Consider the following 24371-nt stretch of genomic DNA (forward strand, 5'->3'; position numbering starts at 1 on the left):
TGAATAATGCTGAGCCGAGCGTAGCCTTATCCTACCAGCTTGCCTAATCAGTAATCACATTTGTTGAACAAACCGATTTTATGGTTTTAGATCATGTCACTATGCTCGCCTGCTGCTCCAAGCAATTTCAGCCAAGCATCCTAGACTCCTTACCTGCTAAAATGCCTTAACCACAGCCAGACCATTTCTGCTACATGCAAGCACTGATTCCCTGATTTCCTGCCGTGTGATTTGCTGTCAACTGATGTTCTGAAAGGAGAAGTTAAAGGGGAAGTTAAGGCTAAAATCAAAATTTCACCAGTTGTAGTCTTCGGGGTGCTGAGTCGAATGGCTCCCTTCATACTTTAATCCCAATCGAACCCGCGCACTTCCACCAAAACTGGGTGACTGCGCCCTACTGGGGATTTGTATGCAAAATGTCACTAAAAGCGCCATTTCGTTCTTATAAAAGCACGGATGACCGCGATTGGCCCATATGTTGTAGTCTTTTGGACGCTGAGTCGACTGGTTTTGGTCCGAAAAGACTGCGATGCAGCGCTCGGCCCTTATTCCCAATCGAACATGCTTGAACAAGCGGTCACGTGCTTCTGCGTGCACCAGTCACCTGGTCACCGTGCCTGCAGGGTACAACTTACAGCCTGTTTGACCTTTTTTGGGTGCAGTCCTGTCACTCGAGTTCAACCTTGGTGTGAAAGTTCTCGCCTGCTGGCGCTGTGACCAGGTGACTTGGGCACGCAGGAGCACGTGACCGCTTGTTCAACCATGTTCGATTGGGAATAAATTCCAGTCTCTCCGGAGGCGTGGGTTCGAATCCCACCGCTGCCACCAATGTAGTAGCTGGCCCTCGGTGACAATTTCACACACTCAAACAAAGCACTCACTTTGTGGTTTCACGAATACTCGTTAGGACAGAATTATTAGTTACACACTCGGCAAGTAAAGATAAGAAGTGAAAAAGCACAAGAAAAGAACGATGCATGAACACACGGCGAACGGCAGCCATGTTCTTTAGGTCATCAACCAATGAGTAATCTATATAAACCGGTCGCCGACGAAATTCTAGAATATTCCAGAGCTGTGATTGGTTAATTACGCTAATGTTCTAGAACAATAACACTAGCAGCCAATCATACGGGTAAATACGGGTTTAGCCATACACGACTCATACATTACTCACGAGCGACTCACGGAAAGGGTAACAACATGCAGATACAAAATACGCAAGGAGAGAAAAAATGTAACTAACTGCCCATCTTGGGGTTTGAACCTAGGAATCTGTATCAAAACAAGCTCTACAAATAAATACTCTTTTACTGCGAAAAATATACTTAGCCCCTGCACCCGTCAACATGCAAGCACCTCCAAGTGCACCCGCACACCCAGCTTGGGCACTCGTGCACTCATGCAGACAGACGCACGCGCACACATGCACGCACACGCCACTGGTGTACCCATGCTCTGACACGCAGACACCCGCACAACGTACCGCTCACAATGGCGTGCACAAACATACAATAGACACATTGGGTTGGAGGTTGCCATGATTTCTTTTGGACAATTCAAATATTCATGAATATGCTCTTTGATAATAATTGATTGAGTAAAGATGCATGCCTGAAACTAGCATCCGCCCGCCAAGGGCGCACAAATGGCCACCGCGGCCCGCCGCGGGCTAAACTAGCATACTGCCCACCGAGGGCGCCCGAATGGCTAAACTAGCCTACTGCCCACCGAGGGCGCGCAAATGGCCGCCGAGGCCAGCAAACCGCTCGCCGAGGGCTAAACTAGCATACTGCCCACCGAGGGCGCACACATGGCCGCCGAGGCCAGCAAACCGCCCGCCGAGGGCTAAACTAGTATACTGCCCACCGAGGGCGCTCAAATGGCCGCCGCGGCCAGCAAACCGCCCGTCGAGGGCTAAACCAGCAGACAACCCATCGATGGTGCGCAAATTGCCACCGAGGCAAGCAAACTGCCCACGTGGGCCGATATCATCTTGCCCGCCGAGGGCACACAAACGGCCACCGAGGCCAGCCAATCGCCCACCGAGGGCTCACACACGACTGCCTGGCATCAGGCGTCACAACATACAGACATAATAGGAGGCCCGTTTGCCCCCCCCCCCCCCCAACCGGAGAAACAAAGACAGCTCAGCAAAACACGTCTCCAAATAATTAGACGCCGGATCCACGATTGTCCATAAAAGTTTGCCAGGCCACACACGGCGCACACGGCTTAATCACGAGGTGGTCACATGACACGCACTCGCAGCACTCCACCACCAGCATGCGTGTGCATGGGCTAACTAGGCTTTGCTGCGCAAAGCCCACATTTTCTATTAAAATGCAACTCCTGCATAAAGAAGGAACGCTGCATCGCAGCTTTCTCGGACCAAAACCAGTCGACTCAGCGTCCAAAAGACTACAACATATGGGCTAATCGCGGTCATTCGTGATTTTATAAGAACGAAATGGCGCTTTTAGTGACATTTTGCATACGATCATAGCCTACACACACTTGAGAGGGATGAAAAGCGTTTGATCATAGCCTAAATATTTAAACATTCAAGTGTTAAGGAATCCGAACATGTCCTAACAAGATCCATTTCACCTGCAATGTTGGCATTCTTCAGTTAGTGAGATGACTGCAATGGAGGGATATAAATTGAATTCTTCTTCTGAACTAATGGTCATCTTTCTTTCAATTCTCTAGGTGTTTCGCACAAGACGAGAGCTGATAGAGAAAGAGCTGTCGGAGAATTTCAGTACTATCGCCAAAATGATGAGACGCAAGGATCTCATTTCACCCTTAGATTGCCAAGACCTGGTGACTAAAAGTACTCGAGATTGCACAACCGCAATTGCTCGTCTATCCAGCCTCTTAAAAACAACTGGTGATGGTGGATTCAAGAAATTTCTTGGAGTGCTAAGAGACCTCGAAAGAACCATCTTGGCAGAGGAACTCTCGAATGATGCAAGGCGTGCTCTTCAAGGTACAGATGTTGTTAGATAGTACACTGTTTCGTTTTTGGCACCTTACTTGCATTTTATTCATAGAGCACTGGCCCACGGAGTCTCTGCTGAGGGGGAAATTTTGAGTTTTATGGAAAGGAGTTTCCGGTCTTTGACCACTTGGTGGTGAGTCTGATCTTCTGACCTCCCACCGCTTTAGGAGCTGCACCTGGGCCTTGATCCTATAGCCATAGAGCTATCAGCTTTAGTTTGGCACGGATTATAATGTGACCCGCGCTCTGCGAAAACTGACCTTAGGTGCTTCGTAATTTTTTTGAGAAAAAGAACAAAACGTCACGGTCTGTCGATATTTGAAGATCACAAGGTGAGAGTCATGGCGGAACGAAGCAGAAGACGGTTGCTAGCTCAAATAATTGCTGTGGGCTTCTCCCAGAGGTTTCATCCTAACTCCTTCACGATGAATAGTCATTTTTTGGCCTGGTCCAATCGCAGTTCTGATGACAGCAGTGCCGAGGAGAGTCGGATGTGGAATCGCAGGACGCAACGCTGATCGAGCTGGACGGCCATGCGGAGGAGAATTTCGATCAGGCGTCAGTTTTGCCACCAGCCCAGCCCCTCAATGCCGGCAATAAACGGAGTGCAGACCAAGAAAAATCGGTTCAAGTACTGTCTACAATCCAGGAGGCGCGCGACAAGTTTGACAAGGGCTGTAGTTGTTCCGCACTGGTGCTGTTTCAAGAGAGTGACACTTGAAACCTTGCTTTACAGTTACAGCGCTCACAGCAGCGCACGTCCTGACCAAGTCAGAGCGCTGCTTGTGTGTACATGTAGGCGGAAAGCTAGACGTGCTCAGGACACGTGGTGAGGCTACCCAGCGCGTCCAGCATGCTGGGAGATGTGATAGATGGGGCTCAACAATACTACTCTGAACTACTGAAGACTACTGTCAGTGGCTGATGTGGAAGTCATGTACATGCATGTCAGGAAGTCTTTGTGTATGCCTCCAGCCCAGGATCAAGCCCTGGGTGCTGAAATCTGTGCAGGCTGCTGTCAGTGCAAGTGAAATCAGCCCAACACAGGACTCTGGAATGCACTGCCTGTGGAAGATGTTGTGGAGCTGAAGCATTCTATAGAGCATTATGCTGTAGCTCATGGCCTCCCTTAACCTGCAGATCCACATGGGCACAACAAGCCAGTACCAACCTACATGTACATGTATTTGCCCAGTATCACTACGAAGAAGCTTGTTCACCAGGCGTTCACAAAGCCTGATGGCAAAGCTGCATACAGTACGTTTGGCAAGATTTGGAAAAGAGACTGCCATGATATCACCGATTATGAAACAATGTGTGCGGCAGATGTAGACATAACTAGATGTTCTACTACCAGTACCAGATAAAACTATCAATATCCGTTAACCCGACATTGATCCGAGCTTCTTCACTACTTTGCACCTGCCTCTACCCATCACTCCGGCTGGCATATCCTCGTACAGAGCCAAATACCTCTTGCAGCAGATCGTGAGCAACACCATCCGCAGAACAGAGATAGAATGTGTCTATCTCCACAACAGGAAGATCCAATGCCATCACAAACCTTCCCTTTTGACGATCATGACATACAGATTTATTCTGCAAAGTTTGGTTGCAATCATGCTGCTTGAACTCTCACAACATTGGCTCCGAAATGTAGCACAAAATCCAGGATTTTTGCTACTTTTCCTCAAAAATTGTAGGAAAAGTGCAAAGAAATTGTCATTGTATCTAACTGAATATGTATGCAATCCACCTCAAACTTCACCAGAAGTTGAAGAAAGGGGCATGGGTCAACAATCCAGCACAAACTCAATTTCGCCAAAAAAGCACCTAAGGTCGGTTTTTGCAGAGCGCTGGTCATGTGTGGGTGCCAGTAGCAGAAGTGTGAGAAAGGCAGATATTTGTCAGTCTGCATGAGAGCACTTGAAATGTGTGATCGGGAAGGGATGGACTTTAGGTTATAGGAACTGTGAACAATATGACACAATGCATTTGTCAACTAACAGGTAGCAAAATACCAGGGGGAATACAGACTGACAGCTTGGGCTTTCTCATGGGTGTCCAAAACACCCCAGAGGCAGAAACGCCTCCCCGCAGGGGAGCGGCATTCAAGTGTTCCCAAGCCGCCTCTAACATGTGCAAGGCCCTGGAGACCCCACAAGCACCTGGGGCAAGAGGGGGAGCCCGGCTTGCACCGCCATACCTATAGTGGCCCTGAAGCAACGGAAAATGAATTTTAGGGCTTCGAGACCCCATAAGCACAACAAAACGTGGTTGGCCTTTGTCGGTTAGTCTCCTGATGCACTTTGATTGTCATGTGCTGTACTCATATTTCCTGTGTCAAATGCATTGTTGGTGGCTGTTGAATCTGGTTTTTCAAGTCCCTTCAGTTAGTCACCACTGTTGTGGTTCCGGTGCTTGCGTTGCATGACTTTGTTGTCGTGCTGCTTGATCATGGTGCCTACATTGGGCATGCAGCTGTAGCTGGCTTTTAGGGTAGTGCGATGAACTATGGGGTGTAGTCTGGAGGAGAATATTTTTTCACAAGTTGGAGGAACCTCTAGCCGATACATATCGGAATGTTTTACGTTTTATCTGAAGGATTTCTTCTGCTTCTTCTGGTGCTGTTCTTGTTGCCCTTGCTGTTACGACTGACTTCATAATGTTCATTCAACCAGATGCCGGTGCAAAGAGCTCGTTCATCATGAACCTCCTATCCAGAAGGTATAATTATATTATTCACCACTAGACTGCATTGTACTAGACTGCATTGTTTGTGGTCAACCTACCATCTTGAGAGCATGTGTAGAGCTGGTTACTAGTACATCAGAAAATGAGATGATTCTGAAAATAAGCTATGCGTGATTCGTGACAGCTACCAGTATCAGCAAGAGTAGATAAACAAGAGTGTGCAACTCGTGGATGGGTTAGCCCACGGTGAATTTTTTGTTGACGTAATCTTTTCGACTACGCACGCGCTGCGAGTCTTTTCGAAAGTTTTCCCTCGTGCACTTGGCCGGGCTTTACACTACAAGGTCGGTGCCCAGCACGTGCTCTCATACTGCTCTGCGGCAAAATGCGCGTTTCTCTGAAAAAGGTGACGTCAACAAAAAATTCCGCCGTGGGCGGGGGTATCTGCAGATTGTGCAGGACAGATCCGGAGTTGCACACTCTTGTTTATCTACTCTTGGTATCAGCCTGCAGCAGTTGCCTACTCTTGGATTAACTTGCTAGAGCCTGGTATATGTGACCACCCTGCAGTGCATGTGTTTGCAGTCACTAGAAGGCAGTGGCCCGCAAGTTTCTGGAACAAGGCTCCACACGTACACATGCATTCTGTCTCTTTTGACAGCAACCTGCCACTTTTAGCCAAACTCCATGCCATGATGGCTCTGATCACATACTGGAGTGTACATATTATCATAGTGTATTCAAGTCAGAGGTGGTGTGTGGTAAACTTAAACCATTGGCCCAGAAAAGCAACTAATTGTCATGTGTGGTGGTGCATGATTTAGAAGTGTTAGAACCAATGATTGCTTAATCTACATCATAAAGACTACATTAGAATCTGAAGTACAATCAGTCTCTTGAGAAGTCTCTGCACTGAAGACACGTGGGTGGCGGGGTGACTTATCAATATGATTTGCATAATTACATGCAAGTGTATGCTGTTTTCATTTCATAACTATGGGACGTATTGCCGATGTGTTGAATAAGAAAGCTATGACTTGTTGCAGGTAGCCTGTAGAGGCTACTCTCAATGGCCTGTGGTGAGCACAAGAGCATCTGAGAGTTTTCTTCCATTGGGTGTTCTTGCCATTTGCATACCTTGTCTCTGAACTACAAACAAAAAGCCGTTGACAAAGTACGGGAGATAAAGGTATTGCAGGCATTTTCGCTGTTGCTGTGCTTTCAACTTTCCCAAAGCTTGAAAACGCAGAATGAAGTTTCAAAATTATCTTTCATGTCTGACTCCTGTGTTTGAGTTTGTACAGATAGATAGCCCATGTAAGGTGTACATTTGCACTGGCTGCATGCACACATCCCTGTTTAATACTTGAACTGCAACTTGAAATTTCTACTTTTTCGCCCCGTTCCTATTTTTTGTACAGTCATGAAGAACTGAAACCAGGGAGGCAATGGTGGCAAACGGTAAGTAGACCGCATAACTGTCCACAACTATGCTATGCGTCACTTACAGTGACTTGCAAAGTGGTGAAGACCCACATTGGTAATATTTCCGTACATGTCAAATGATCAAATGAAATGAAACGAAATCAAATTGATAGAATATCCCTCTGATTCATTTGAAGACTGGTGGACTGTTCATGAAGATGAATGAAAGCCTTGTACAAAGTCCAGAAGTCCAGTTCTGAGCCACTTACTCCTCCAATGTACAATGTACCTGCACATTAGGATCAGCATCCTCCTATAAACTTATCGGAGGTGAAAGCCTGTTGCCAGTATCCTGATGTACAAAATGGCCATTTCCGTCCGAGCAGGAGAGCATCGACAGTTCTCACCGTACTTAGCATCGGCATGCTACACCTTACACTTATAGTATGGCCTTCGGCAACAAACAGCTGGTGCATGGATGAATTTTCATGGTTGACATGACACCGCATTTATGGGAGAAATTCCATGGCTCCCTGTCTGAATGAATGCTGATGGATGCATAAGCTATGTCCATGACCCGATGTCGATGGGGCACGATGTGCAAGAGTGGATACCATTCTATCATATGTGCAGGTTTAGGCCGATGCCAACAGAGCTGCACGTATGTGGGCAAGGTCCTCGATGTTATTCATCTCCTGATCGTACTCTGGACAGGATTTGACCAGTGCCAGTTTATTCAGGGTCTGATGGAGCTGGTGCTGGGGCAATCACCATTGGTGGCGATGCATCTCAGTGACATGCTGTCTGATACAAAATGTCACCACCTCACGACGGAATTGCCTAAAAATGCCCAAAGTGCCTCCTCAGGGCGTCCATCCTTCGTGGGACCTGTTCTTTGGAGACCTGTTGTTCCCCACAAGTATAAAAGGAACTGCCAGGACATAGGGGCTGTCCCAAACCCCACCCATAGTGACAGGCTGGAGCATTTGTGGAAACCTGGAGAGACCTGAGGCCAAGTACATGGGTCTTCAATGGAATACCGTCCCAACACCCCTGGTCGTACAGACAGGTACTCAGGGTACTTTCTGGATTTCCCACAAATGGTCTGATCAGACTTAGATTTCTTCCTCTCCCAGGAATTGTACCACTGTCCAAACCAGAGGATGAGTTATTGTCCAAGGTCGCAATTTAGGCTGTGAGCCCATCTCCCGACCAGGTGGTCACTAGGGTATACATGACTGTGCGATTGCTTTTGTAATTTCAGTAATTTGAATGAATTGGGAGGTCTGAGATTTGCTGTTGTCTTGTGCATCTTTGTTTCCTCCTCTTCTTCTTCTTTTACATTAATATAGGTATTTCTACCTGAAACTCCTAAATTACGTCGATACTTGGATCCGCAAAATCTGCTGGTCCAACTGGAGGCGGAGGCCATAATCAATACACAGGAGAAGCGCGATATGCGGAAGGTGTGCGAACGATATAGCAGTGACGTGGCAACAGATCATCTGATTGACATTCTTGAACGGAAATCGCAAGCAGAGTATGAGAAACTTCCACGCATCCTCTATGAAGTAGGCGGAGAAGTAGCAGAGATTGCAAAGAAGCTTATGAGGAAGCAAATCCATGGAGGTGAGAGCTTGGTGCATTAAGGTGCATGTTGTTAAATAATTTACTGTGGTCAAACAGTTGATCTGCTAACAAGAGTGCATTGCCAAGAGTGTGCAACTCAGTGCAATGCAAATTCCGCCGTGGCTGATCCCATTGCAGCTCACGGTGGGAGTTGCACACTCTTTGTTATGTACTCCTGCTGCTATTTAATCTCTCTACCCCCCCCCCCCCCCCCCGCCTCCCACAGCTGTTTGTACATGATCATTTGAAAATATGGCGTAGTTTAGCTTGTAGTGTGGTGCTGTCTGCATGGCCTGTAGTACCTGTAGTACCTGTAGTACCTGTACGTTCCTAGACCCATGCTATTGTACAATGTTAGTATGTCATGCTGACGACGATGCGGATCCAAGAGTGAGGAAATATGATGGAGCTAAGAACAGTAGAGAAAAGAGTATGGCTGAGCAAGGAGCATCAACCAGCAGTCTACAAGACAAGTCAGGCCAGCTATCCGAGGCTGGGTTTCCCCCATTCGGCAAGGGCATGGACATGGAACGGGAGCCAGCATCCGGAACCAGTGCGCTCATGAAGAATACCAGAACTCATCACATCAAGTAATCTGAGCACAGAGCGCAGTACAGACAGTGCCGGTGTCATTGATGAACGGCAAACGGAACGCGAGTTGGTGGACAAGAAAATTACTTTTTTGGCAAACGCAATATTGCCAAGAACGTTCTGCCTGAAGATGGCAGCACTGTGTCCTACATGAACAGCAGCATTGCAGCTCAGCTGGGTCTGACAGGAGAGACCAAGAGGATCACGGTATTGCTCCTCAACAAAGTGGCGACAACGTTCGACATTGCCTCGGTTAACAGCCAAAGCACCAGCAATGATGGATATGCCGGGTGTGACTTCGCGGCATTGACAACCAACAATGGGACTCCATCACTTGAGGCAATTATCTGGAACAACTAGCGAAATTGATGGCAGCACTTGAGAGAGTTTCCATTTCCACCTTCAAATGGAACAAAACACATAGAGGTAATCACTGGAATCGATCATCCGTACCTGCACGCATCACTAGACAAGATTGAAAGCGGTTCAGGAGAGCTTGTTGCACCAAGAACACTGCTAGACTGGACTTGTGCCGGCCTCATCAATCCCGGTGACACAGCCATTACATCACTCACCGGACACGGTATGATAACCGCCAATCTAGAGCAGCTCAGTCAGACTGTACTCAGTGCGGTTCTGAGAGCTCAATCAAAGTGGCACCCAGCATGTGATCACGCACAGTTGACAACAGCCAAGCATCAGGCCGCCGACCGCTTTGCATCATCACTGACTTGCACTTGCGAGATCCACCTGCCATGGAACACCAGGAAAGTAGAGCTTATAAACAACTACCGTACGGTACTGAGCCGGCTCAGCAGCACGGGGAAGCGACTCCAGCACAGCTGCAGAGTAGCAGTGCAGTAGCAGCATCATGCAGCCAAGTCATCGACGATTACGTACAAAGCACGGTTATGTAGAGCAAATGCCAGCAGTGTACATCGCCAACTCGGACTCCGGTTGGTTCCTGCATGCCACATTTCCCAATTGTGCATATAGACCAGACCACCAGAACTTGAAGGCATGCATGGTCTTTGATGCGGCAGCACATTATCAGGGAATTTCACTCTTCCCTGGTCCAAAGCTGCAGAGAGGGCTATTTGACATGCTGCTACGATTCCGTCAGGACCCAGTGGTCCTGGTCTGTGATGTAAAAGAAATGTACTTGCAAGTCGAGGTACATGTACATCCTGATGATATCAAGCACCTCCAGTTTTTGTCGCATGCACAAGACGAGGTCAGTGTCATCCGACCGGTGTTTGGATTCAACGTTTCACCATTCATCGTGCACTACGTTGTCCGAAACCATGCATAGCAACATGCAGTGGCTCACCCTGGTGGTGGCGACGCAGTTTTAGAGTCAACCTACATCGACGATACACTGGATTAGGTGGAGAGTGACAAGAAAGCAGTTGAACACTATCACCAGCTATCGTTTGTCTGGAGCACCGCCGGGATGAGCGCCAAAAAGTGGCGGAGTCATTCACCAGCTGTCCTAGGAAGCGTTCTCTTGGTATACAGTTGCGGCCTGGTAGTGACCAGTTTGGCTTTACATTCTCGAAGCCAACAGACAGCAGCGAATTACAAAGTGCCTAGTGGTACAGCATATTGCTTTTAATTAAAGTGTTCGACCCATTACTATCCCTAGCTCCGTTTGCTGCCCCGCGTGGGAAATCTGCACACAGGAGATGTGGGCAGCCAGTCTTGATTGGGATATGACAGCGCCAGAGGTAGTGGTGAGCCTTTGACTTTTGAGTTGTTGTACGACGGTGAGAAGCCCTTTGGCGGGGAGAATGTTACGAAACCACAAGTTCTTAAGTGTGAAAGGCCTTCTCGCTTGTGACATTGTGTTCGTTTCAATGCAGTTGTATCTCGACTCCGCCGTACCGCTGATGTTTGCGGCGTGGGCTACATGCGCTATGTGCGATTTGCTGTGTGCGCTGTAGTTGTATGTTGTATGAGTATGCTTTTCTGATACACGCTGTCATTTTCACGCTATAACTAGATGGTGGTCTTAGTGTTAGTTAGTATGTTGGATCGAAGTTAATATACTGTTTAAGTATCAACAGTTGTCCTCGTGCCGTGTGGTCATTCGTTCCTGACAATTTAGAGAATCAGAGGGTTCATAACAGAGGATAAGCATCACGAATTTCGCGTTCGAGTTCGCGAACTTCGCGAACTGGATTGTGAACTTTCGCATTTTTCATTCGGAAAAGCAGTCGAAACACAAATCGTGGATTTGTGTCTCAGGGCAGTCATGAATTTACTATGTTATGCTGTCTGTACCCATGTACGACCACATACCATACATGTGTCAAATATCACACCATACTCACACATACACTTGACCGTAATTATATTATGACATCAGATATTGGACTCTACAAGACAAGAACCATATACGACAATGTGCGCGAATAATAAGCGAATCGAATTCCATGCATCAACGCTAGCCTAAGAAACAGTCTGGTACGCAGTGTCAACCCTTGCAGATGGACAGGTCTTAGTGCGTATGCACTCTGGTACGCAGTGTCAACCCTTGCAGATGGACACGTCTTAAAGGGGAAGTTAAGGCAAAAATTAAAATTTCACCAGTTGTAGTCTTCGGGGTGCTGAGTCGAATGGTCGTGGTCCGAGGAAGCTGAGACGCTCCCTTCCTACTTGAATCCCAATCGAACTCGCGCACTTCCACCGAAACTGGGTGACTGCGCCCTACTAGATGGGGATTTGTATGCGAAATGTCACTAAAAGCGCCATTTCGTTCTTATAAAAACACGGATGACCGCGATTGGCCCACATGTTGTAGTCTTTTGGACGCTGCGTCGACTGGTTTTGGTCCGAAAAGGCTGCGATGCAGCGTTCCTCCTTTATTCCAATCGAACATGGTTGAACAAGCGGTCACGTGCTCCTGCGTACGCCAGTCACCTGGTCACCGTGCCTGCAGGGTACAACTTACTAGCCTGTTTGACCTTTTTTGGGTGCAGTCCTGTCACTCGAGTTGAACCTTGGTGTGAAAGTTGTCGCTTGCTGGCGTGGTGACCAGGTGATTTGGGCACCCAGGAGCACGTGACCGCTTCTTCAAGCATGTTCGATTGGGAATAAAGGAGGAACGCTGCATCGCAGCCTTTTCGGACCAAAACCAGTCGACTTAGCGTCCAAAAGACTACAATATATGGGCCAATCGCGGTCATCCGTGCTTTTATAAGAACGAAATGGCGCTTTTAGTGACATTTTGCATACAAATCCCCATCTAGTAGGGCGCAGTCACCCAGTTTCGGTGGAAGTGCGCGAGTTCGATTGGGATTCAAGTAGGAAGGGAGCGTCTCAGCTTTCTCGGACCAAGACCATTCGACTCAGCACCCCGAAGACTACAACTGGTGAAATTTTAATTTTTGCCTTAACTTCCCCTTTAAGCGGGATTCACAGAAGCTTTTTTGCGATGCGACACGCGATGCGACAGGCGCGAAACCGGGAAAACCCCAAATCGCAGCCTTGTCGCACCCCACGCAACTGCCGCAACTCGGCCATCGCAGGCCATCGCAGAAGTTGAGCTTGGCTCAACTTTTGCGATGCGATGCGATGCGACAAGCGATTTGGCGTACGATTTTGACCTTTTCTACAGCAAAGTTGTACAAAGGTTCAAGAGTTGCCTATAAATTTGTACAAGTTGTATCAAACCGCGCAAATATCATGGTGACGTAGCCAAATCAGCAAGATTTTGTCGCATCACTGACTTCTTCTGTGAATGGTATTTCGCGAGTTCGCATCGCACGCGTCCGTCGCAGATCGCGTCGCATCGCGTGTCGCATCGCAAAAAAGCTTCTGTGAATCCCGCTTTAGTTCGTATGCAGTCTGGTACGCAGTGTCAACCCTTGCAGATGGACAGATCTTAGTCCGTATGGTTGCCGCGAAGACGCAAGATGCACCGCTCAAGACCATCAGGCCGGGTACCCCACCTCGATCTATTGGGAGCCATGCTCGGCCTCCAGTTAGCCCAGTCTACGACAGAGGTACTCAAGATTCTGAAGTCAGCGATTGTCACCTGGAGTACTAGCTGTGCTAGTACTCGTTAGCAACAATCTGAACCAGCGCATGCGCTGCACTGCATTGCTTCAGGCGCGTAGTTCATGTCCAGTCAACATAGTCCGGTCACCACACCAGCAAATGGCCGTCAAGGGTTCTACATACTACAGTAGTAAAAATGGACAAAATAATGGTGACTACCGTAATGTCGCGTATTAAAAAGCTGGGCTTATTCCTGTAGAAGCCAATAGGCTTATATTCACATCAGGCTTCTATTCAAACCAGGTGTTTCTATGTGTGTCAACACCAAAACCTGGCTTATGTGCCGACAGTGTATCTTGAAAATCAGGCTTCTATTCAAACCAGGCTTCGATACGAGATAGGCTTTAATACAAGACACTACGGTATGTGGTTGCCGGTGGCATATGGTCACTACGCCACAGATGTGCTCTAGCGGATGACCACCACAGATGTGCTCTAGCGGATGACCACCACAGCTGTGCGAGCTACGCCCCTGTGCAGCTTTGTACTGCATTTTAAAAGACTGACTTCATGTGATTACTTACTGCGTGATCACAAAATGGTGCCCGTCCTATTTTCCTGAAGCAGCAGCTTGCCCTGCTGTGTCTTTCCTGGCAACAGATCTTGCTTCTGCAGTATTTCTTCTCCCACTATCTCTTCCTATCCACCTCGTTCACACCATTATAATTGTACTTCGAAGTACCCCCGGATCGGGTCTGTCGCATCCCTGCGCTCAGTGACCGGACCCAGAAATCACTATGAGCGGCGACTGAATAGACGTGTGGCCTCACAACGAGCCCAGCACAACCCAGGGGCCAACCAGTGTAGCTGGCTTGGTCCAAGTTCAACCCCACACGATCAACAGACAAAGACCGTCAACTGCACGTTGTGAGTAGTCACTCAAGTCCGAGCTCAAAGTAAAACCAAGACTGAGAGCTGAGACCGAGTCTCGACTGAAATAAAAGAGAGAATGAGAGCTTCTTTTATAGGGCATTTCAGAGATATGGCATTATCATTGCTTACAATGGTACGAGGTAATTCCAGGAAATAGTACAACAGGTAAAACTGGAATATGCGCAGCCAGTCAGCAGAAAAGCTGAATACACGTAGACCCGGGTGCTCGAATGAGACACAGGGTACCAAAACAGAAACACCCTGAAATTGTACCTAAACTTGTTCCGATTTCGTTTAGATTTCACAAATACCATCAACATATGGCCCGCTAACGGTATGCCAAATTTCAGCGCTGCCCGGTAAACGCTTTTTGAAATACTCGCGACCCACTTTTTGCTGGGTCCTTGATTCGAGGATATGGGTCTCCTGTACGGTGCTGCCAAAGACCTGCTGAATCTGCGGCTCCACTGACCATCTTGCTCTCAAAAAAGTAGTAGTAAGTTACTACTCCCTGCCCTCAACTGCCACACCAAGCGTAGACGATGGTAGACCCGTGTGCTTGAATCGGAGACAATCTGACGAGTTCGCTGTTTCTGATTCGAGCACCCAATTTTCAAATAAAAAATCCGAAGGAAATACGACAATTTTACTGCGTACTGTAGCTTGTGTTGTAGCGCACCCAGGTTCTGAATTCCTGCTGGGTGGGTCAAGCCAGACTCTCTTCCCTGTTCCATCGCCTCTCCAAAAGTATATTCTGACATTATTGAGATTTACAGATGAGAAATTCCACACCTGTCAAATCGTTTCTGATTCGAGCACCCGGGTCTACGGTAATCATTCGAGAAGAAAGAGGAAGAAAAACATGGAGAGAAGAAAGATCAGAAAGGGATGTGGGGAACCCGCTCACCCATGTCATGCGTACAATACGCGTATATGAGGGTCACGTTGGGGAGCCCGCTCACCCAACGTGCCATTGCTCAGCGGCTTCTTATGGCCAATATGGGCAAGTACTTTGCTCTGCTTGCGTGATACCCTTGACCTGGCGCGGTGACGGTTTTGGCTCTTACACACGTCTGGGCTCTCCTCTTCTTCTTTTTTTTTGCACTTACAACGCTTGTTAGTCTTGCCTCTTTGCACGTAGCACCGAGGCATCGTGGAAACCGGTAGAACGTCGTAGTGACGTGGTTTTGCACAAAGCCTGGAGTCACATTTCCAGGAAGTGAAGCGCTTCCAGGAAACGCACAACGCGAGAACCTACCTGACCAGGTTCCGGCCTTGGATCACATGACGTGTCATGCCAAGAAGGCATGTCACGTACATGGGAAATCACGTGTCGCTCAACCTACATGCTAAGCACGTGGGACAAGACACTAGCCAAACCACTTTGTATCAAAAGGGCGTGACAGCTCAGCAGTCAGCACAGTGCTGCTCACTACATAGATCATGCTATCACAGGACTATCAGGCAGCAGTCGTCATATCCAGGGACGTGACAGGTATACTCTCACAACTGGTGTTATCTAGCTATTTGCTGCCTATTTGCTGCGGCTCTGTCTTGAGCTACATTGCTTCCATTCAATATTGAAGCTCTACTTTGAGCTAACATCGTCTTGCAGATGCCAGTGCAACTTACCAGTCATCCCCTTCATGACCCCATTGATCCAGTTTCCTTTCAACTGACCCTTTAGCATCACTAGCGCTCCAGAGGTCTTTGTGACAATATGACAATGTATGCAGTGTGACGATACAATGTGTGTAGAGACAAACATTACGATTATGTATTTGTTGTGGTGACATCTGTCATCAGTCTGTCATACTGTAATGTTGGTCTCTTACTTTATTCCAAACAACAACTAACTCGGAGCTCCGGAAAGCTCCGCAATATGATGCCAACAGAATGTCATGGTGTGCGGGCATGAGTACAGAGTCGGTGCGTACCGACTGTCAGCACAGGTGTGGAAAGCGGCCTATGTAAATGGATAGGAGTACAAACGGCACTGTGTATATATATATATACACACAACAACAAGGTTGTCAGTTTCATAATACTAAAAGCTTTTCACCCATTTTCATCAGTAGATACATGGGAATGAGCAAGAACGAAAACGAAGCCAGAATTTATACTGGGGGTAGAGAATCAGCAAGAATATTCTTACGCGCCTCAAGTTCACACTACACTACCATAAGAATGTATGGAGCGGTGGAAAAATGCGGGAAACAACACATGAAGGGAATGCAGTACCAGAACAAACACGTGATAAAGTTGTCAGTCCGGTTGCAGCTTGAACAGCCGCAGCACCTTGATGTGCTGGGTGAAAATGGGTGAAAAGCTTTTAGTATTATGAAACTGACAACCTTGTTGTTGTGTGTATATAATTTTTGTTCGCCTACCTCTCTGTTTAAATATATATAATATATACTCAATCTGCTATATATATATATATGCGTGTGACAGTCCATATATGTATGTGTGAACACTACACATACCTCTTGCCTCATTGTAGCTTCATCCGTAGTCCGCTTCCATTGTCCTTGTTCTATATTCTGTTCTATTTCTTCTAGTCCTAGTTGGTTCACTTCTCATTATTCTTTGAAGTATTCAGGCAGGCACAGTGGGTTGGTCAAAGACCATGATTGAGATACGAGAGATACCTGGTTCAAGTCCTGCCTGGGAGCGGTTTTCCAGCCGTGCTGCTACCCACAGTCAACTGGGAACTTGTGGCCAGGCACAAGGAGTACATGGATGCAGCTAATGGGGTCGTTCTCGGCACTTGTGCCAGTGGTTGTGAAACTTATCCACTCACCCCCACCGTTAGGCGCTGCATCTGCCGCTAGGGTTTACCGGGTGTTAGCGGCCGTCGTGAGTTCCCTTCGGGAACGGACACGATAATTTATTTTACTTTTTACTTTTGAAGTACTTTATTTGAATTGTACTTCTGAAGTAATTGGTTTCCTGCAAAGATCGCTCGCTGTGTTATTTATTTGCATGCTGTTTTCTTCACTATCTATTTTGCCAGCGCGATCTGTTTCCTGCACTCCATGGCAGCTGTCGCTGCAATAGCTGCTTCAGCCACGACGAGCAGTTATCGGTTGCTCTGCAGCCATTTTGTATGCCTTGTACGACGTGTTTGTTTTGCTGGCCAAAGTGCTGGTGACTTTGATCTTCTGGTTGTTCTTTTCTTTCTCTCTTCACTGCCAACTTGCATTTTTGTATTACACATTTTCCACCAAGAGGCTGCCGTTTGCACTGGTGTGTTGTGTTGGGTGAAGAGGGGTGATAGAGAGAAGAGACAGTTCCAGTTCTCCTACATCTTCAAGCGTTGACTATTGGATATTGTAGGGCATTCTCCCAACGTGTTTGTCTTCATGGATGGCATTTTCCTCCCCACTCTAGCTGAGCATGATGATGCCCTCGCTGCTGCCCTAGCTGCTGTCCACGTAGCTCTCACTTCTGCAAGTGTATACCTAAACGCAGCCAAGAGTCGCTCGCCTGTGTGTTTTAAAAGTCTCTGACATCCCTGGGTCGCTGGCGCCAGTGGCACCCGTCCTGACCCAGCCAAGGTGCCTGCCATCCTAGCACTCCTCATCCTCATCAGCCCGCGCGTAGTAGTGCTGATGCCAGTATCTACGGTCTGTGTGAAGTACTCATCCTGCTTGATGGCTGCGATTGGTGCCCGATTGCTTGCGCTTTCTGCTCTCTATCTCCAGCTGAGCGGCGCATTACCCAGATTGAGAAAGAGTGCCTCACCATTGTTTGGGTTTGCGAGTATCTCCACCACTGCATGTACGGAGGGCCTCGGTGCACAGTCAAGGCAGACCACAAACCTCTCGTGCCTCTCATCAACCCTGCCGATTTTGGCCGCTCCCCTCTGCGGCAGCAATGAATCTTGATGCAGCTGATATGGTACATGCTGACCGGCACTCATGTGCCTGGAAAATCGCTGGTCATTGCTGACATATTTTCCGTGCTCCACAAGAGTCCTTGCTCTCTGATGATCTTTCTGATGAATTAAAGCTGCATGTGTCCGCCGCCACATCTCACTACTCAACTGGTCCGGTCTTGGTCAATGTCCGGAACTCAACCAACACTGATGATGGGATGTGTTGCCTACAATTTATTATCCTCAATGGGTGGCCAGTCAAGCCCACCTCTGTTCCCATCAGCCTCCGCCCGGATCTGGCTGATAGGCTTCCTATCGCTGGTGGTCTCATTTTCCATGGTCAAAGCATCATCATCCCTGCGTCGTTGCTCTGCACACTGGCTTTGCCCGTGCTCACGAGGGCCATCAATGTGTTGGAGGTGTGCTTGTGCGCCTGCTGTGGTGTAGTGGCCTTGTATATCTACGGATATTCATTGAGTCATGTGTGATGTCTTGTGCCACCTGTGCCTCGGCTCGTCCTAACCCAGCCGAGCCTCTCACTTTGTCCAAGACCAAGTTCCCATATCTCTCATACTGTAGTCCAAGGTTTCATGTGATGGTTGTGAGGCCAAAGGCTGCACTTACCTGGCCGTTGTTGACTAGTTTTCTTGCTACATTGAAGTCAAGCAACTCACCACTACCACTTCTGCCATCGCGATTGTGTCTCTCCATGATGTTCCAGATATGCTAGTTTCTTACTAGGGTCCACAAGTGTTACTCAACTGCCCCTACACTCTCTGTCCCATCCAGCCAGCACTCCAGTACACTCGTACACCAAGCCACAGCAAGGAATCAAGAGAGTTAGAAAATAATCTGTTCTTCTTCCACAAGATTCCAAATCCATCAGGAAAAAGGACATACACGAAATGGCAACCACGTCGTCCACCGACGTGGAATCATACAAAACAAACTAGTGTAGAGAAAATACATAGGTGAAGAAGAAGAACCAGTGCTGCAGCAAGAAGAGCGGATCGCTGCATTCGCTAAATGCACTAGCCTATTGTAGTTGTGTCCGCGTGAGCATGCTGTCATGTAGTTCTGAAACAGAGTGCATAGATGTACACAAGCACGTCATGCCGATACGTCATACATGACAAAAAGAATGGAAAGGAAAGTCATGTGCAAGCCAAACAAATACTGTAAGATATGTTATTATAACGAGTCGCGAATTTAACGACTGTCCAAAATCCATAGGTTAACGAGAACATACGTTAACGATCTTGCAGTCTTCAGGCATATCCGCACATATCACAGTCATATGTGGCCTTACAGCCTCAACAGAACTTATTATAACGAAGAAATGTCACCCGTTAAAACGTTAGATTTGCTTCCTCGTTAGATTTACATGTCTTACAGGATAGAGCGCGAGACTACTGTTAATACTAGAAAGAATTTGTTCGAGAACAAATGCACAAGAATAGGAATCTCTTCGAAACTGGAATGGAGTCTGTAATGAGAATCCTTACGGAACGTAGAGAACTCGGACCACTGTCACACAAGCCTGGGATCAGCTTCAAAGTAAGACTTGATGAGAGTACATGTAATGCAACAGACCAACAAGGGCAATCAAGGTAGTCGCTACTCTGAGTTTCATGCTTTCGCAATCATCAGGCAACATGAGGATGGTACTGGCCATGCCGGTATACATATATGCCAGGAGAGGGTGGGTCGTGTAGCGCTGTGTGGAAAGCTGTGTGCTTCCTTGCTGTGGTTGGCTAACACCCTCTCTCTTTGTATTGGCCGGTGTTCTCACTGTGCTATGAGATGCTGTAATAAATAAATAATAATAAATAAATGTGGGGGCTGTATAGGTTTCAGGGCTAGCGGTGTTATTTTAGGCAGGAGGCTGTGTGCAGAGTGCGTGGTTGTTGTAGGCAGGGGGCTATAGGTAGCGACTGGGCTAGCAGTGCAATGTTAGCGCAGGATGTGTGGCTGGTGTGGGCAGGAGGTTGTGAGCAAGGTGTGTGGATGTTGTAGGCAGGAGACTGTAGAGGTAATGACAGAGCTACTGAAGTAGCAGTGTGATGTTAGCGCATTGCGCGAAATCACGCGACACCTGTACATTTTCGATCTGCGGGATGAAGATGACGACGTCCATGCATCAGGTATCAGGGGGTAGTAAGATACTGGTATATTACTACTCCACGCCTCAAATCGTGCTGTCAAGCGTATGCGGGGGAGTGTAGCATGCCATCCCTTACACTTTCCAGCTCAGGGTTACCCTCGCTACCAATGGACGAAATTTCAGGGTCACAGCTTGCGCAACGGCTTTGTCCTGTGCGAATGGCCACTCGACATACTCAGCACAAATTTTCTATTGCATGCATGCACAAAATGTTCAACTTTCGTATTTTTGGTGACTTTACCACCGTCGTGGAGGCTGGTTGGTGAGGAGCAGGTAGCCATCCCTTGTGGAATCAAACACATGGTTCCACAGTGTGGCTGATTCCGCAAGAGCCAGGTCCATACGAGGAACATTCGCTTTGTCTTTTGCCATCGAAGTAAGTCACTTTTCTTGTTCTCAGTGTTTTTTTACGTTCAACGTTTCTGAGATTTTTGAATTATTCACTTTTCATTCTTTCATACTTTATTTCTTCATGTTCACTGCCTCACTTGCCTTCTGATCTGGAGAATGTGACGGAGGTGACTGTTGGTTACTGCCTGGTATAACGGTTGTCGTGCTGTTGCTGTATTTCCGTCCTGCTCGCGACGTTGTAGATCACAAACAATTTGAAATCACATGAATTGTACTTACCGTCGTGCGTGCGGTATTAGGAAACCAGATTAGATCGTCGCAATGTATCTATATGTGTGTCTGGTCCTCCTGTGCCACGCAAGAACTCCAACCAGACGCATTCGTCCTCGGCCCTGTTGATCGATTGTCCACTCGTCTTTCCTTGAAGAACGATCGATCAAAAAAAATCGAGCTCGAGGACTTTTTGCAAAAAAACGGCTGAAAAAAGGAAGAAAAAAGGGTGCTCAGAATGAGATTCGAGTACACAACCATGGTCCCAGCAGTTTATGTGGATGTCGCTCATAGATGCGCGATTTCGCGCAATGATGGCTGGTGTGGGCAGGGTGTTGTGAGCAAGGTGTGTGGATGTTGTAGGCAGGAGGCTGTGGAGACATATTAGGTGACACCGCGGTATTTGAGGAGATACTTGTTCTCGTGTCGGCACTTGAACACCATTTCCGAGCGCTTGTAATGCGTTTGTAATGCGCCTGTAGTGCAACACAAATAATAATTATTAATATCGTACTACAGAACCATACTAACAGTCTAAAACAGAGAGGTTCCAGGCTAACAGTCTATGTAGCCGAGTGTTACCTTCGTGTACATAGTTTATTTATTGACACAATTTTTGGAAGTCGGATGGTGAGCCAAGGAAAAATGTGGACTCGATCGCATAACTTGTGCCCACAATTTCCCATGTTACAACAATTTTTAGATGCCACGTCATGTGCGCTTGCTGTGGAGCTTGGGTTAAGCCACTACACATCAAGCCCTTGTTTGTTTTGCGCAGTGAATGACCCTGCTTCTTTATTTATTTATTTATTTATTTATTACAGCATCTCATAGCACAGTGAGAACACCGGCCAATACAAAGAGAGAGGGTGTTAGCCAACCACGGCAAGGCAGGGAGAAGGGGAGGAGAAGAAAAAGGAACCGGCATGGATAAGCAGTGATTGCAACCAAATCAGAAACACAAAATCAAAATCAAGGCGCGACAAGGCTCTTAAAAAGGCGGAGGGAAGAAAGGTCCTTAGCTTCTTGGGGAAGTGCCAGCCACGCAGAGTACGCAATAAAAAAGGGAGAGTGAAGTAGAAAGGAGGACTTAGGTTTCGGAAGGGAAAGGGAGTTTCTCGTGCTACGGGAAGAGAACCAGTTGAAACAGTGGAGGTGAGGTGGACACAGATTGAGTTTGAGAGAATGGATAAGGGTGACAAGATGTGAATTACGTCTCTTAGACAAAGGGGAAGTGTCAGCAAGGGCATAAAGGGTGGAAGATGGAAGCATGCGGGGTTTTCGGAGGAGGATTTTGAGGACTTTTTTGTGTTGAATCTCGAGCTTGGCAGCACGGGTTGTGGAAATTCCAGCCCAAGCAGTATCTGCATAATCAAAAATGGGGCGTAAGTAAGCTGAGTAAAAGAGGAGTTTACAAGAGATTGGGAGATGGTAACAGTGAGAAGAGAGAATTCCTAAAGATGAACTTGATCGTTTACATATGTAATCGATGTGGGGTTCCCATGAAAGATTAGAGTCAATGAAAATGCCAAGATGCTTATGGCTGGAGACTATGTCTATAGGCTGGGGGAAAGTGGGATGGAGGAGGGGCGGAACATCGGGCTGAGAAGGAAAGAGCATGATTTTAGTTTTAGACAGATTGGGCGATAACCGCCAAGACGACATCCAGGAAATAACTCTTTGAATCCCGGTAGCTGGGTTACTCATCAGGCCAGTGATGTTAGGAGATGCCCGTAGGAGCGTTGTGTCGTCTGCGGACAGTGATGTGCCCGGGGCAGCTGCGGGCAGATCATTGACGTATAAAATAAAAAGAAGGGGGCCGAGGATGGAACCCTGGGGAACTCCGGATAGTACTGTTGTGTTGGCCGAGGACGTCCCATGTACCGTGACGTACTGCGTTCGCCCAGTTAGGTAAGATGTCAGCCATAGCAGGGGATTGCCGTCTACAGTAAATGATCCACGAAGCTTGGCCAAAAGCCCCCGGTGCCAGACGGTATCGAAGGCCTTGGCAAGATCGAAAAAACAAATCCCGACTAGATCTCCAGCATCCCGATGTCGACACACTAATTGCACCAGGCGCGTCAGCTGGAGGGTGGTAGAATCGCCTCTGCGAAATCCGGACTGAGCTGAACTCAAACGTGACGAGACATGACAGTACAATTGGTCGTAGAAAACGCGCTCACAGAGTTTGGAAACACAGGACAGTAGAGATATCGGAGGGTAGTTTGATGCTTCGTGGCGGGACCCTTTCTTGTACTTCGAAGTAGATCGGTATAACATTAGCTGTTTTCCATGCAGAGGGAAAACGACCAGTGCGGAATGATAGGTTGAAAATCAGACATAATGGGTATGCTATTGAGGGCGCAAGGGACTTTAATACCAGATTAGTGATGCCGTCTGGGCCCGGAGCCTTGTCAGACGGGAGCTTTCGAATGTAACGTCGAATGGCAGCAGTCGTAGTAAAGACAGATGTGAGACGGTCAACCTCACCCGACTCCTCGGCAATGGGGGGAATGGGTAGAGAAGGGTCATCAGGCACGGCCACTGAGGCGATTCTTCTTTTACACCTTTGCGTATGGTCGTGTGCCTTTTATGCACCTGCGATAACTGTTGTCTGTACCCAGCCTGTTTACATGTCTCAGTTTTCATGCGATCTTTACTTCTCCCTCTGTTTTGAGCGAGTGCACTTGTATTTGTCTAACTGTAGTGCAATGGTTGCTATGACTGTAATGTTGACGAAAGTGTTTGTGTTGTAATGGAATCACAGCCATTCCGTTCCCCGGGATGCAGGACACAAAGAACAAGACTGGTCTGTTACACTATTATTAGCGACTTCAGTCCAAAATTCTAAAATCGGAATTAGGGCCAACAAATTACACGACTGGAAAGAGAAACCTCTGCAGAACACATACAGAAAATTTCATGGGTATATCTTGTCCCAAACCGGAGATATCAGGCCCCAAAGTTGGTATGCAATCGTCGGAGGCCATGTATGCAATTGTATGCAGAGCAATGGCACAAAAGTAGGTTTCCCGGACCTCATGAATATCATGCATACACAGTGAATGTATGCGCGATATGCGGGTTTTTGGTGTTCTTGGAGGGTGACGGAGAAACCGTCGTACATGTAGATGTTGGACGGGACGTGCTCTGCTTCGATGGATTGAAATAATCACCTCCTCACTGCTCAAGCACCTCCAGAATCTTTACGTGAAGAACATAATCATTACTAGCCGATTTACAAGCCAAAGGTCTGCTCGCTCCGTCACGCAGAGCCCGTCAAATAGTGCACTCCATAGCCGACTTCAGCCGCTGCGCACAACTTCTTCAAACTGCTAAAAACGGCTACGGAGGAGAACCTTACCATGAACCCATCTAAACTAATTCGAGGGCTCTGAACACGATGGTGACTCGGTCATTGACGGGCA

The 24371-nt window shown here is 47.6% G+C and overlaps 1 protein-coding gene across 1 annotated transcript in view; it reads left to right on the top strand.

The window, feature by feature from the left end:
- The window catches only part of LOC135806388 (uncharacterized), a 57657-nt gene that overhangs the window by 13889 nt on the left and 19397 nt on the right, over window positions 1–24371 (top strand). Inside the window, exons 9-12 of the mRNA XM_065320564.1 lie at window positions 2713–2992; window positions 5686–5731; window positions 7120–7159; window positions 8476–8752. Coding sequence (XP_065176636.1) covers window positions 2713–2992; window positions 5686–5731; window positions 7120–7159; window positions 8476–8752 — 643 coding nt within the window. The remainder of the gene's footprint in view (window positions 1–2712; window positions 2993–5685; window positions 5732–7119; window positions 7160–8475; window positions 8753–24371) is intronic.

The sequence above is a fragment of the Sycon ciliatum genome, chromosome 1 (genome assembly GCF_964019385.1).
Source record: "Sycon ciliatum chromosome 1, ocSycCili1.1, whole genome shotgun sequence".
In the NCBI taxonomy this organism is placed as follows: domain Eukaryota; kingdom Metazoa; phylum Porifera; class Calcarea; order Leucosolenida; family Sycettidae; genus Sycon; species Sycon ciliatum.